Here is an 11,668-nt window from a genome sequence, read left to right as displayed (position 1 = left end):
AAGAGAAAGGCAAACCTTTTGGAGATTGTTGCTAAAAATCTGGCATGATAGATCAATCCTGATTTGAGACTTTGAATCAGGCTTGACTCCTGGTGACTTCCTGAACTAATCCCTCCAGTTTTCTTGGCAACATTTTCAGAAGTGGCTTTCTACTGCCTCCTTCCTGGGGCTAAGAGAAAATGACAGGCCCAAAGTCATCCAGCTGGCTTTGTGCTTAAGGCAGGTCTAAAACCGGGTGTCTTCTGGTTTCTAGACTGATGCTTAACTATTACTCAAAAGCATCGTTTGGAATATTTGAATTTCTATTAAAAAAGGAGCAGACCTTTTGAATACGTTACCTAGACATATGAATGCAGGTAAGCATGTTTCTCTGCATGAAGGCCAAGATTTTCTGTATTCTATCCTGCTATGTGCCAACGTTGCATTTCCAAAGGCAACTGGATTTTCTTGGGGTTTCTTCCTTGAAACTTTTTCACTTCTCATCCAAGAAGCTTCTGAACTGAATGAAGAAACCTCTTGGATGAGAAGTGAAATCTTTTCAAGGAAAAAGCCAAGAAAGTCCAGTTGCCTTTTGGAAAACACCTTTGGGACAACCATGATCTGGATGATTGAGAATCTCCATAGTCATCTACCCTACTATGTTTCACACTACCCTGTTGTGAGGAGGAAAGCCCATTGGGCATAGGTCTGAAAAATTGTCACCATGAGCCCACTAGGTGGCCCTGTGGAGCCATCCATGGAGCCTGACAGAGTGCGGAGGTGGGATGGGGAGGAACTTCCCAGGAAAAGTGGCAACTACCTTTAAGGTGAGCCTATCTGCTTGTAGCTGGCCCAACCCCTTTAAAGCTAGTAGCAAGCAGTTGATTGGGAGAGAACTGGTTTCACCACTTCTCTGCCGTACTCTTTCATCATAAGTCAGGGCCAGGCAGGTAGCTTTTGCAATGCAGGAATCTCCCTCAGTCCTTTGGTTCTGGTGAAAGTCTCACATCAAGGGCACCCGGCGAGCGCCTCAATGTCTCAGGCCTGTGGCCACCAAGCTGAGAGACCTGTCGAGTGACGGCACTGAGCCTCAGAGCCAGGGTCTGGGTGCAGGATTGCCTCCACGGGAAATGGAGCTGAGATTCCTTGGCAGAAAAGCTGCTCTGTCTTTGGAGCTGCTGTTTCTGGTCTCTGTTTCCTTTCTGCAAGGGATACCTGCTAAAGAAGGTAAGGGCAGCTGGGGAGAAGGGAAAGATAACCAGGTTTCAAAATTGGGGGGGGGGGCTGCACAACATTCTTGGAACGTTGCAAGAGGGAAGTTTTAGACTCAGAAAGCTGAAAATGCCAAACAAAAGGACCTAAAACCTAATTTGCAAGGAGGACCTGTTACCTTGAAAAAACATACAAAGTGACAGCTTGCACAAATGTTAAAGTTTGGGAAGGAGGGCTCGGGAATTGGGAAACGTTGTCCTCAGATATTTTTTCCACAAAGCCTGAATCTGCCAAACTTTACTTACTTAAGGTTTGCTTTTTGGCAGCTTGGGATCACTTGCAGCATCCAATGATCAGCCTGGATTTGCTGCTCTCTCGATGTATGAAACAGCCCTAGCTTTGGAAGACAATGAGGAGCCTGACAAGAAATTACTTCACGCTCCATCTTTGCTCACTGTGAGGCTAACTACCCTGCTGAAAAGCAGGATGAAAGTGGGCCCTGGCACTTCCAATAGCTGGAAAATCTTTGCAGGTGGCACATAGTAGCCCTGGAGCTCTGGATTTCAGGGAAGCTTGGGTTGGTTTCCGGATCATAAGGTTGTTTTCAAAGGATTTTTTTTAATGAGATTATTTGGTAACTAAAATCTCCTGGTAAGCAAGCAATAATGCGATGAGTCAAATGAACTTTATAAAGTTCATTACATTAACATCTTAATAGAAACAGGAATCGGGTATTTTCGGCTTGTCTTTAGCAGGCATGGTTGGGCTGTAACTCGTAATTTCTCTGTTGGGGGTTGGTTCCCAATTGCACACCTCCACCCCCTCTCCTGATACAGTACAGCAGGCATGTAATTTTTGTAATGGTATCCATAAGACTCTCTGGACACATTATCTATAATTAATAGAAGTGAAATTAGGCTTGTCTGAATTAGCTCCTGCAAAAAGAAATTACTAATAATACATAGTGTTAGCAGAAGTTAAAAATACCTTCGTTGTTGTAGAACATGAGTAAATTCCTTCTTTGCAATGGATATACAGTCCAATACCCAAACTTCAAATAACTCTGGTCACCAAACCCCAAGGCTGCTTCAAACTCAGGGGTGTCCAACCTTGGTAAGTTTAAGACATGTGGATTTCCACTCCCAGGCTAAACAGCCATGCTGTCTGGGGAATTCTGGGAGTTGATGTCTGCAAGTCTCAAAGTTGCCAAGATAGGACACCTGTGTTCTAAATTATTGCAGAATCCCTTTCTACCTAGCTTCTTACCCTTACTTACGAGCACCTGACTTTACATTTTCTGTGTTAAAAACAGAGCTAATGGCTGCAAACTGGGATGGAAAACACGCATGTCTTGCAAATGGACTACTGCAAATGAATTGTGATGCTTTTTGCATTTCTGTAATGATAGCTCATGGATGACTTAACATACTGAAATTTTTTTAAGAGAGTCCTTCTATTTGTTTGCTCCCTAGCTGCATAAACCAGCTCAGACCTAATGTAGTGACTCCCATAATAAAGTTAAATATTGTATTGGTTCAGAGATTTCACACATGATAACTAGAAAAGCAACCTGCAACATCTTACTAGTAACCAATTCCATTAATCACCATGCCTGATTAGAATAATTTTACTTAGAATACTTTGGTTTAAGTAGTTTATGTGCTTGGTTGAGCTTGACACTGTAACTTTAGGTAAACAACAGAATGGACAGGAATGGCCTTTAACCTCCAATTATTGAAAGACCAACAATGACCTGGGGTAGAATCCTAGGTTTAAATATTGTTGTTGTTAGTTGCAAAGTCGTGTCCGACCCATTGCGACCCTATGGACAATGTTCCTCCAGGCCTTCCTATCCTCTACCAACTTCTGGAGTCCATCTAAGCTTACGCCTACTGCTTCAATGACTCCATCCAGCCACCTCATTCTCTGTCGTCCCCTTCTTCTATTGCCCTCAATCTTTCCCAGCATTAGGCTCTTCTCCAGTGACTCCTTCCTTCTCATTAGGTGGCCAAAGTATTTGAGTTTTAGCTTCAGGATCTGGCCTTCTAAAGAGCAGTCAGGGTTGATCTCCTCTAGGTTTAAATATAGCAGCCAGTTATAAATGTCTGAAGTGAATGAACATATGCCACAAGCAGATTCAAGGTTCATAAGTTATATTTTTTTAAAAACAACAGAGTTTAAAATTCTAGTCCTTTCAATAATGTCTCATATTCCAGGAAAATCTTTTCCATTATAATGCCTTTTTATGTAGTCTCAACTTCTGATTAGATGACACTTTCTCCTTGCAGAACTTAGCGTATTGATGACACTGACAAATCATGAGTTCACAATATGACCTTTTATTTCTCTCAAATTAAAGGGTAATTGTCCTGAAACTCCTCATCTGGCCATAATTAAGAAAATTATATAATTTGACCTGATGTTCTCTCTTGGCACCTGCATACCAGCTTACCTGCAGACACTTTGGTAAGGGTGTTACCTGCTCAGGACTTAAGGAATTGAGTTCCCTTGCTCACATCTAAAGAGGTACTGTGCGAGTAAAGGGACATAGGGCCAGACCCCCAATTCTTCCTGCCAAGTTGCATACTTCCCTCTCTCTAGTATCCATTCTTTGGTTTTAAATTTCATAGCACAAAAATGGAAGGAACTAGATATTCTACTTTTAAGAAAATAACTTGCATCAATTAATCATTTCAAAGCAGATTTGCTACTATTCTCTTCTGCCACCTCCATCTGTCCAGAGCAATCTTTATCCAATCAGTGTGTATTCAGTCATTCGTCTCTTATCCTGAGGTTTTACTCATTGTACAATTAGAAAAGAGCTCTCAAAGTATTCTTGTGTCTACCTTTCCCTAATGGATCATATTTGTGAGCATTTTTGAATGCAGCTTTCTATAAGAGACATTTTTATCTATAAATTTTAAGCCAAGAAATATAGGCATTAGCAAACTCTGAATTTATGTGTCTATTTGTGCCTTGATATATTATTTCACAGAATGCATTGTTTCACTTGGAGGGAATCCAGGATGAATTTCTTTCACATTCTTAGCATAGGTATTGCATAATTTAAGTTTTAGTTTCATTCCTAGCATTCATATCCAGTTACAAGAATTTGTACAGTAGGGCTGCAATCCAAACTTGTATCCACATGAATTGCTATAGTTAAGAGGCTGAATTTAAGTATTGTATTCCAACATAAGATTTTTTTTCAGATTTGGGATTTATAACTAACATTTTAGTCATTTTTATTCTTTAGAAATGCTACTTGAAAATGTTATTAGCATTATTTCAGTACAGTTAGTGACTCCCTGTGTGTATTTTTTATTAAATTTGTATGCTACCCAACATATGAAGGAGTCCCATGCAATGAAAAGATTTTTTCACATTCATTGGTTGATGATGTCCAGTCTGAATTACTTAAGAAAATAAAGTTTCCCAAGGTAATTAAGTTTTTCTAATATATCTTTAACTAGAAGGACCTATATTGTCATCTTAACAATCAAGCATAGGGCAGACTCTGGTATAGCTACACAGAAGGATCCATAGTAACATGTAACACTGAGAAGTCTGTTGGAGATCCTTGGTGAGATAATATTGGTTAGTGCTTAGGATGCCTCTTTATTATCTATGACATGTCATTGATGTATAGATGTTCCAACCTTTTAAAAAAATTATGATTACCTTTGGTTTTCACAATAGGAAGATAAGATAGTCTTCAGAGAGACATGACAGCAGCTGAGAGACTGGAGGGAATTAATACTTCTGTCATGCCTTCACAGCATGTTCTCATTTTAAAGCCTTCACTCACTTGTGGAAATATTTCATGACTGAAATTCCTGATGGAAAAGTGGGTCTTAGAGAGGAATGAGGAAGCAGGGAAGTAAAAGCAAAAATGAGAGCATGTACAAATAATATAATAATGCCTTTATGCTGTTACTGTTAATTTTTAAAATGTTTCAGGCCACACAAGGGCATAAATTAAAGCAACTGCATTTTTTTCCTGGGATGGTACACTGATACAACTGCTTTAAAGAGATCCCTGCTGCCTCACAATCCCAGGAATAGATGCAGTTGCTTGAACAGTTACTTAAAGCACTGCATATGCAACCTCATGCACTCCAAAGCACTTTTTAAAAAACTGGGTGCATAGTACTGTACTACATAGTTCTAATGCTTAGCATAAGATTGATTTTAAGATTTTCTAGAATGTATAAAGATATTCCAAATTTATGTTGGAAATGTGGAAAAACATTAACGGATTATTTTTATCATCATTGGTAGACTTGTAAAAAACCTAGAATATTTGGGGTTTGAATACATACAGTAAATAAAGAATTTTAAAAGTTAATTGAAACTCACCATGAACCACTGAGTCTTTCTTTCGTCTTTCCATGTTCTCATTCCAACTCCTGATCTGTCCCATTCCTTCCTTAATTTCCTTAATAATTGGACTGTGACAGCAGCTCAAACATTATATTGTTTCTGTGGAGTAAAGGGGAGGGGAGATGTCTCTCCTACCCCTTGTTGGTGCCAGGAAGAGGAGAGGAGAATGCTGGGTGTAGAAGAAAGAAACTAGAGCAGAGTTGATTTAAAGAGGAAAATAGAAGATGGAGTAAGAACTAAGAAGTTAAGCCCAACAGTATGGGCTTCTCTTTCCCCATGACCAATACAGCATGGAATATAAAGATGAGTCCTGAGAAAAGTCACCTGAAGTTGCAAAGACCTATTTGTATGTTTTTTAGATGCAGCTATTCCATGGAATAGAAGGGTGTAGAAGGGTGGTCCCTATTACAATGTTTAAAGTATGTTTTATATTAATCCCAAATTCAACTTTGCAAACTCTCTGCTATTTATAGATGGATTGGTTTGATTTTGGGTATGCAGAATATGCAGAGTCCCGAAATTGAACGTGAGAATTCCATCACTCAAGGTCAGAAGGGAGCAGAAGGAAAGCAAGGACTATGTTCTAAGTTTGAAACTCTCTTAAACACCAGGAAGCTTCTTGGATTTAAGTTTGATTCATACTCAATTTTTTTTACCTGTGTAGCAGAACAAACAATTCAGTTATTTGTTGCCTAGATTTAAGACAAAAACATCTATGAGTGTACAGACTTTCTTTGACTTATAGGAGCATTTTTTTTTCCTTACAGCCTACTAGCTGATCAAGTCTGCTTTTAGTTTAGTTTCCTGAACCTGTACTAATTAACTGGCACTCTTGTCCCTTTTCATGCTTTTTGCTAGCTTAAAATGAAATAAATAGCAACACAGTGTTCATTTTTAGAATGCAAAATCTAAACAGGTGGTTGTTGGTTTCTTTTTTTAATTACTAAGATTTATGATGCACGAATCCCTGGAACTGCCTCGATTTTGAAAGATGTTAGATTATGAAATCTAATAAATCAGCTGTAACCTAATAGCCCCAAGGAAATAGTTCCCTGCAAGCAAGGGAAGATGAGCTGCCCAAGATTCATGGTTGTTATTCTTGGTTTGAATTTTAACCAAGTGACAAAGAAGAGGCTAAGGAGGGAAAGGGAGGAGATGAATCTCCGTGATCCAAACTTTCTTAAAATGCAGTAAAACAAAACTGGTCCTTGCATCCTTCATTGGGAGGAAAACTCAACAAAATAAATTGAAACAACAGCAAAAAAAAGTATCAAAGCTCTACCCCTCCCTCCCTCCCTCCCTTCCTACTCCTCCTTTATAACTCCATAGAATATTCTGCAAATATTGATTTCATCAGCTGTCAAATGCCCTCAAATATTAGTTATAGTATTACAGTGCGGGAGATGCAGAGTCATCAGATGTCAAATAATGTGAAGAATGGCTTTCTTTAACAGTTTAGTTTTCTCAAATTAACAAAGAGGATGGATGGTCTCAAGCAACTTTTAGACCACTTTATTAAAAAGATATTTGGTTAGATCCTTCCAGTTATAGTTCTATCTGTGGCTGGTAATTTATACATTAGTTACCGTATCTTAATGGGAATTTGGTTTCTTGGCTGAATGTCAAAAATGTGCTAGGCCCAAGCAAGTTGGATTAGGACAAACAGTTCAACAGTCGACTACTGTTAGATCTCTGGCAGAAAAACACATAGCATCTCACGGCCAAAATTCTTTTATTCTCTCTCAAGGGAATTTGGGCTTAAATTTAGCATTACTTCCATTACTTCCAAGACTTCTCTATTTAATTATATCTCTTTATCTAGAATCTACTATTAGAGTAAGTTATGAAAAGAAGATAATTTGATTCACCCTGTGTTTGCCAGAAAAGGGCTTCATTTGGCCAGTAATTTTTACCCCAGATTTCCTTTCTCCAAAATTGGAAAACATAAAGCTGTAACATTTAGACTTCCATTGTTCCAATGCGCAAATATTACTTCCCTTCTTTCTTTAACAAATATATACCTGAAGGGATATACTACGTGCATTCATGGGTTATTATTCCAGTATATGTTTTACTGATAATTTCAGTGAATCTAAAATAAAGGAGAATATTTATAGCTCAGGACTGAAATGAGGGGATACATTAGCACCAAGCACCAAGTATCCCCCAGTAAATTTAAAATAATGTGGAGGTTTTTTTTTCATTTAAAAAATAAGCATATGTTTGTATAAAAGGTTCATTAGAGAACAGCCCACGGAACAAAATCAACCATTCAAAGATTTGGGAATTATGTGAGAATAATTTCAATTCAATATATTTAATAATGTTCTTTTTCCTGGGTTGCCTATAGAATTTATGCAGTTCTCAATTCATTCCTACTATTGTCGAGGCCATTACTCTTTTTTTTTCTTATCAAGGTTGGAGAGTTTATTTCAGTTTCTGCACAGACATTTAAAGCTAAAGACTTACTCCATTAGGTGGCCTTGCCGCTATGGATTGGGGGTTTAATTCAAATTTGGAATAAGATATCTCTATTTTTTTCCCATTCCATTCTTCAGATGTCTAAATTTATTCTTTTGTTGCATAGAGCAGCGTTTCCCAACCTTTAGGAACTTGAAGATGTGTGGACTTCAACTCCCAGAATTCCCCTGGGAATTGAAGTCCACGCATCTTCAAGTTCCTAAGGTTGGGAAACGCTGGCCTAGAGGCTGTTTTTTTTCCTCCCAAATGTAGATGATAGGCATATATCTTGTGGTGTACTGTATTATATTAGAGAAGAGAGCTACCATTGCACCTGCCTTAAGCTCAGAATTGCCATGTTTAAGCCTTTGGCTTGGTTTCTGCACGTGTATTGCCAAACAGGAAACATTCTTGATCTGTTTATCACAAATATTGACTTCCAATATTCTTAGTGGCTAACAGACATGTCCCAGTTTCCATTGTACAGGTAGTCCTCAAGTTACAACCCTAACTGAGCCAGGCAATGATGGTCCCAAGCCAGGTTAGCCACAAAGCAAGTGACCACATGACCAGACCCAACTTTAAAACTTTTTCACAATGGTCATTAAGCGAATGTGATAATTGTTAGGAGAACATTAAGTGAACGTGGAGGTTGTTAAGCAAACGTGGTGGTCATTGAGTGAGTGCAACAGTTTTAAGCAAACCCATTGTTCGCTATGGGGCTGCCATAAATGCGGACCAATTTTTGAGCGCCCAAAATGAACCCAAAGGGGAGGGGGCAACATCAGAACTACAAAGTCAGGTCCTAAGTACATTTTGGGGGGAATCTGTTGTAATTTTGAACAGTTGCTAAGCATCCAGTGGTAAATTGAGGATTAGCCCTTAATAATGGATACCAAGGACATGATAATTACTTGAACAACCCTTAATCTGCTTTGCTTTTTGAAGCACCAGATTTAGTTTTATCCCCCCTTGCCCTACTAATTAGTCACTATCAGAGCATATTACATGATAGCTGCCTTTGCCGTTGCAACTATTTGGGTTTATTTGCAGATGTTTGACTATATAATTACATTTTATTAACATAATCATTAGGTCTGCACTATCTACAATTGCAAATGTTATAGAAACAAATAGAACACAGAATCATAGGGCTATAAGGGACCTTGGAGGTCTTCTAGTCCAACCCTCTGTTCAAGGCAGGAGACTTTATTCTGGACAAATGGCTGTCCAGTCTATTTTTGAACACCTCCAGTGATGGAGCACCCACAATTCCAGGATGCAAGCTATTCCGTTGATAAACTGTTCTTCCTGACAGAAAATTTCTCTTTACCTCTAGATTGGATCTCTCTTTAACAAGCTTCCACCCATTTCTTCTTGTCCTGCCCTGCCCTCTGGTGCTTAAGAGGCCTGTCACCTCTTAAAAGATCCTAAGGATCATGCTGACCAAACTCAGGGGTAGGCAACCTTAGTTCTTTTATGACTCATGGACTTCAACTCCCAGAATTCAATAGCTAGCTCAGGAATTCTGGGAGTTGAAGTCCACAAGTCATAAAAGAGCCAAAGTTGCCTACCCCTATCCTAAAGCTATATTTTGTTTCCAGGATTGCCTCTGAATAGCAATCAATGGGGAACTCAAGCAGTAGGGTTACTTTACCCCCACATAATGGTTATGGACTTCTTTGAAAGCATCTCTTTGATCTCTGGAGAGAAGAGACCCCTGGACCATGTAGGCTTTTGGTGTGATTCTTCATTACTTGTTTCAGTTGAGGTTGGTATGAGTTTCAAGTTTTTGATGGCTGACTCAATTTTTTTTCTTATTCTTCTTTTCAGTTAACCTTCTGGACACAAGCACTTCTCAGAATGAGCTAGGCTGGTTGCCAGACCCTCCAGATTCAGGGGTAAGTAGAAATCACAAAAACTATAATGCAGTAGTTCTTGCAGTATAGAGCTGAATTTTCAGTGGCAGCTAGGAAATCTCTGCTAGAGATTAGCTGGTTTACTTAATGTCAAAAGAGGGAGACCTAGCTGTCTATGTTGCTCTGATGCTTGGCTTCTAGAAAGGGCAAAGTAGCCTGACAAATGAGGGTCAAGGGAAGCGGAGGCCTTGGAAAAGTTGAATAGGGATTGAAAAGACAGTAAAGGGTGCCCAAAAGCCAGACATTTTAAATCAGACATGTCAAACACAAGGCCCGGGGGACGGATCCGGCCCGCGAAGTGGTTTCATGTGGCCCACGAAGCCATCCTGGAAACAGTGAGGGAACGGCCCCCACTGCCTTGGCCCTGGCCCAGAGACCCTCCTTCTGCCAGAGACCCTCAGATCTGTCCCACTCCTGCCCAGGCCCCCATAGGCACCCTTGATGCGAATGAGGTAGAGCTGGCCACGCCCACCCAGTAGGCCATACACACTCTAGCCACGCCTACCCAGTAGGCCACGCCCACCCTGGCCATACCCACCCGGCTCCCTGAGGGCAACCGCAATGCTGATGTGGCCCTCAATGAAGTTGAGTTTGACACCCCTGTTTTAAATGATTTTAAAAGGGCATACTCCAGAAGAAAAAACAAAAGCCAAGATTTAGAGGTGAAGATGGCAATAAAAACACTCGGAAAATGGGCAAAAAGATCTGTCACCAAGAATCTCCCATTTTTTAACACTTCACCTCGAGAGGCAAACATTTTTGCTGAAAAATGATTTGAGTGTAATTTTGTTAATGCACATTACTTTCTGTCCGGTGTTCTAATCTATGAGATAATCCATAGGTTGTTTCTTGGATAGATTTTGCTGGTTTTCTGATATCTGGTTTTCTGATATTCTTTTCCTTCTATTATTGTTTTTTTTTCTTTTTGTTCCCTTCCTTCTTATCTAGCTTTGCTTACTGGTTTATTTTTTATCCTGTTTCAACAACAAGCCCATTTATGAACTATGTATTAACTGACCAAACTTTATTTCTTGGTGCAAAATCTCTTATGTTGCAGTACTAAAGTTTCTAATTCTGGAATGGGTCATCAGTATTTAAGACATTTTCCTAAATGAGACTCTTGATCAGACCATACTCTCTCCCTCCCTCCCCCCCTCCCCCCACCTCTCTCTCTTCCTTTATGGCTTTGTGGAAGACTACCTTGCTGTACTTTGCAATTCTTCGGAATGCACTGTACATTTCAGTTGCCTCTGGGGAACTGTCACACATGTCAGCTTTTTTGATCTTCCTGTAGAGCTTTAAATATTCTGAATTTCTGCCATTTGCCTCCAGTTTATGGGAGAAATTCTCCCTGCCCCCATCCATACAAAAGAATAGGGGTTTTTTTCCATCTTAGGAAAATGAATGCTGCTGTACTGTTTTTGTGTTTTTATGTTTTTAATAGTTTTATTGTTTAACGTTTTAAACTATTTTGGGTGTTCATTTTTGGCAGATTAGGTATGGATTTTTAACTTTGTAAGCAGCCTAGAGGCATGGTAGTGAGATGGGTGGCTATATAAACTGAATGAATGAATGAATGAATGAATGAATGAATGAATGAATGAATGAATGAATGAATGAATGAATGAATCAATGAATCAATGAATCAATGAATCAACGAGAAAAGGTTTACAGAGACTGTTTCCTGAAATCATAATTCCAGAATTTCTAATTGA

General features: G+C 39.3%; 1 protein-coding gene across 2 annotated transcripts in view; it reads left to right on the top strand.

Annotated features, from left to right (window-relative positions):
• The first annotated feature begins 960 nt into the window (after window positions 1–960).
• Window positions 961–11,668, top strand: part of EPHA1 (EPH receptor A1) — a 77,530-nt gene continuing 66,822 nt past the window's right edge. For both annotated transcript variants that reach the window (XM_083352839.1, XM_083352838.1), the window contains exons 1-2: window positions 961–1,206; window positions 9,868–9,935. In XM_083352839.1, the coding sequence (XP_083208965.1) occupies window positions 1,110–1,206; window positions 9,868–9,935 (165 nt within the window). In that variant the 5' untranslated portion in view covers window positions 961–1,109. The remainder of the gene's footprint in view (window positions 1,207–9,867; window positions 9,936–11,668) is intronic.

Source organism: Vipera ursinii, assembly GCF_947247035.1.
Source record: "Vipera ursinii genome assembly, chromosome: 2".
In the NCBI taxonomy this organism is placed as follows: domain Eukaryota; kingdom Metazoa; phylum Chordata; class Lepidosauria; order Squamata; family Viperidae; genus Vipera; species Vipera ursinii.
Note: the sequence above shows the minus strand (reverse complement) of the source record. Positions and strands in the feature narration are given on the sequence as shown.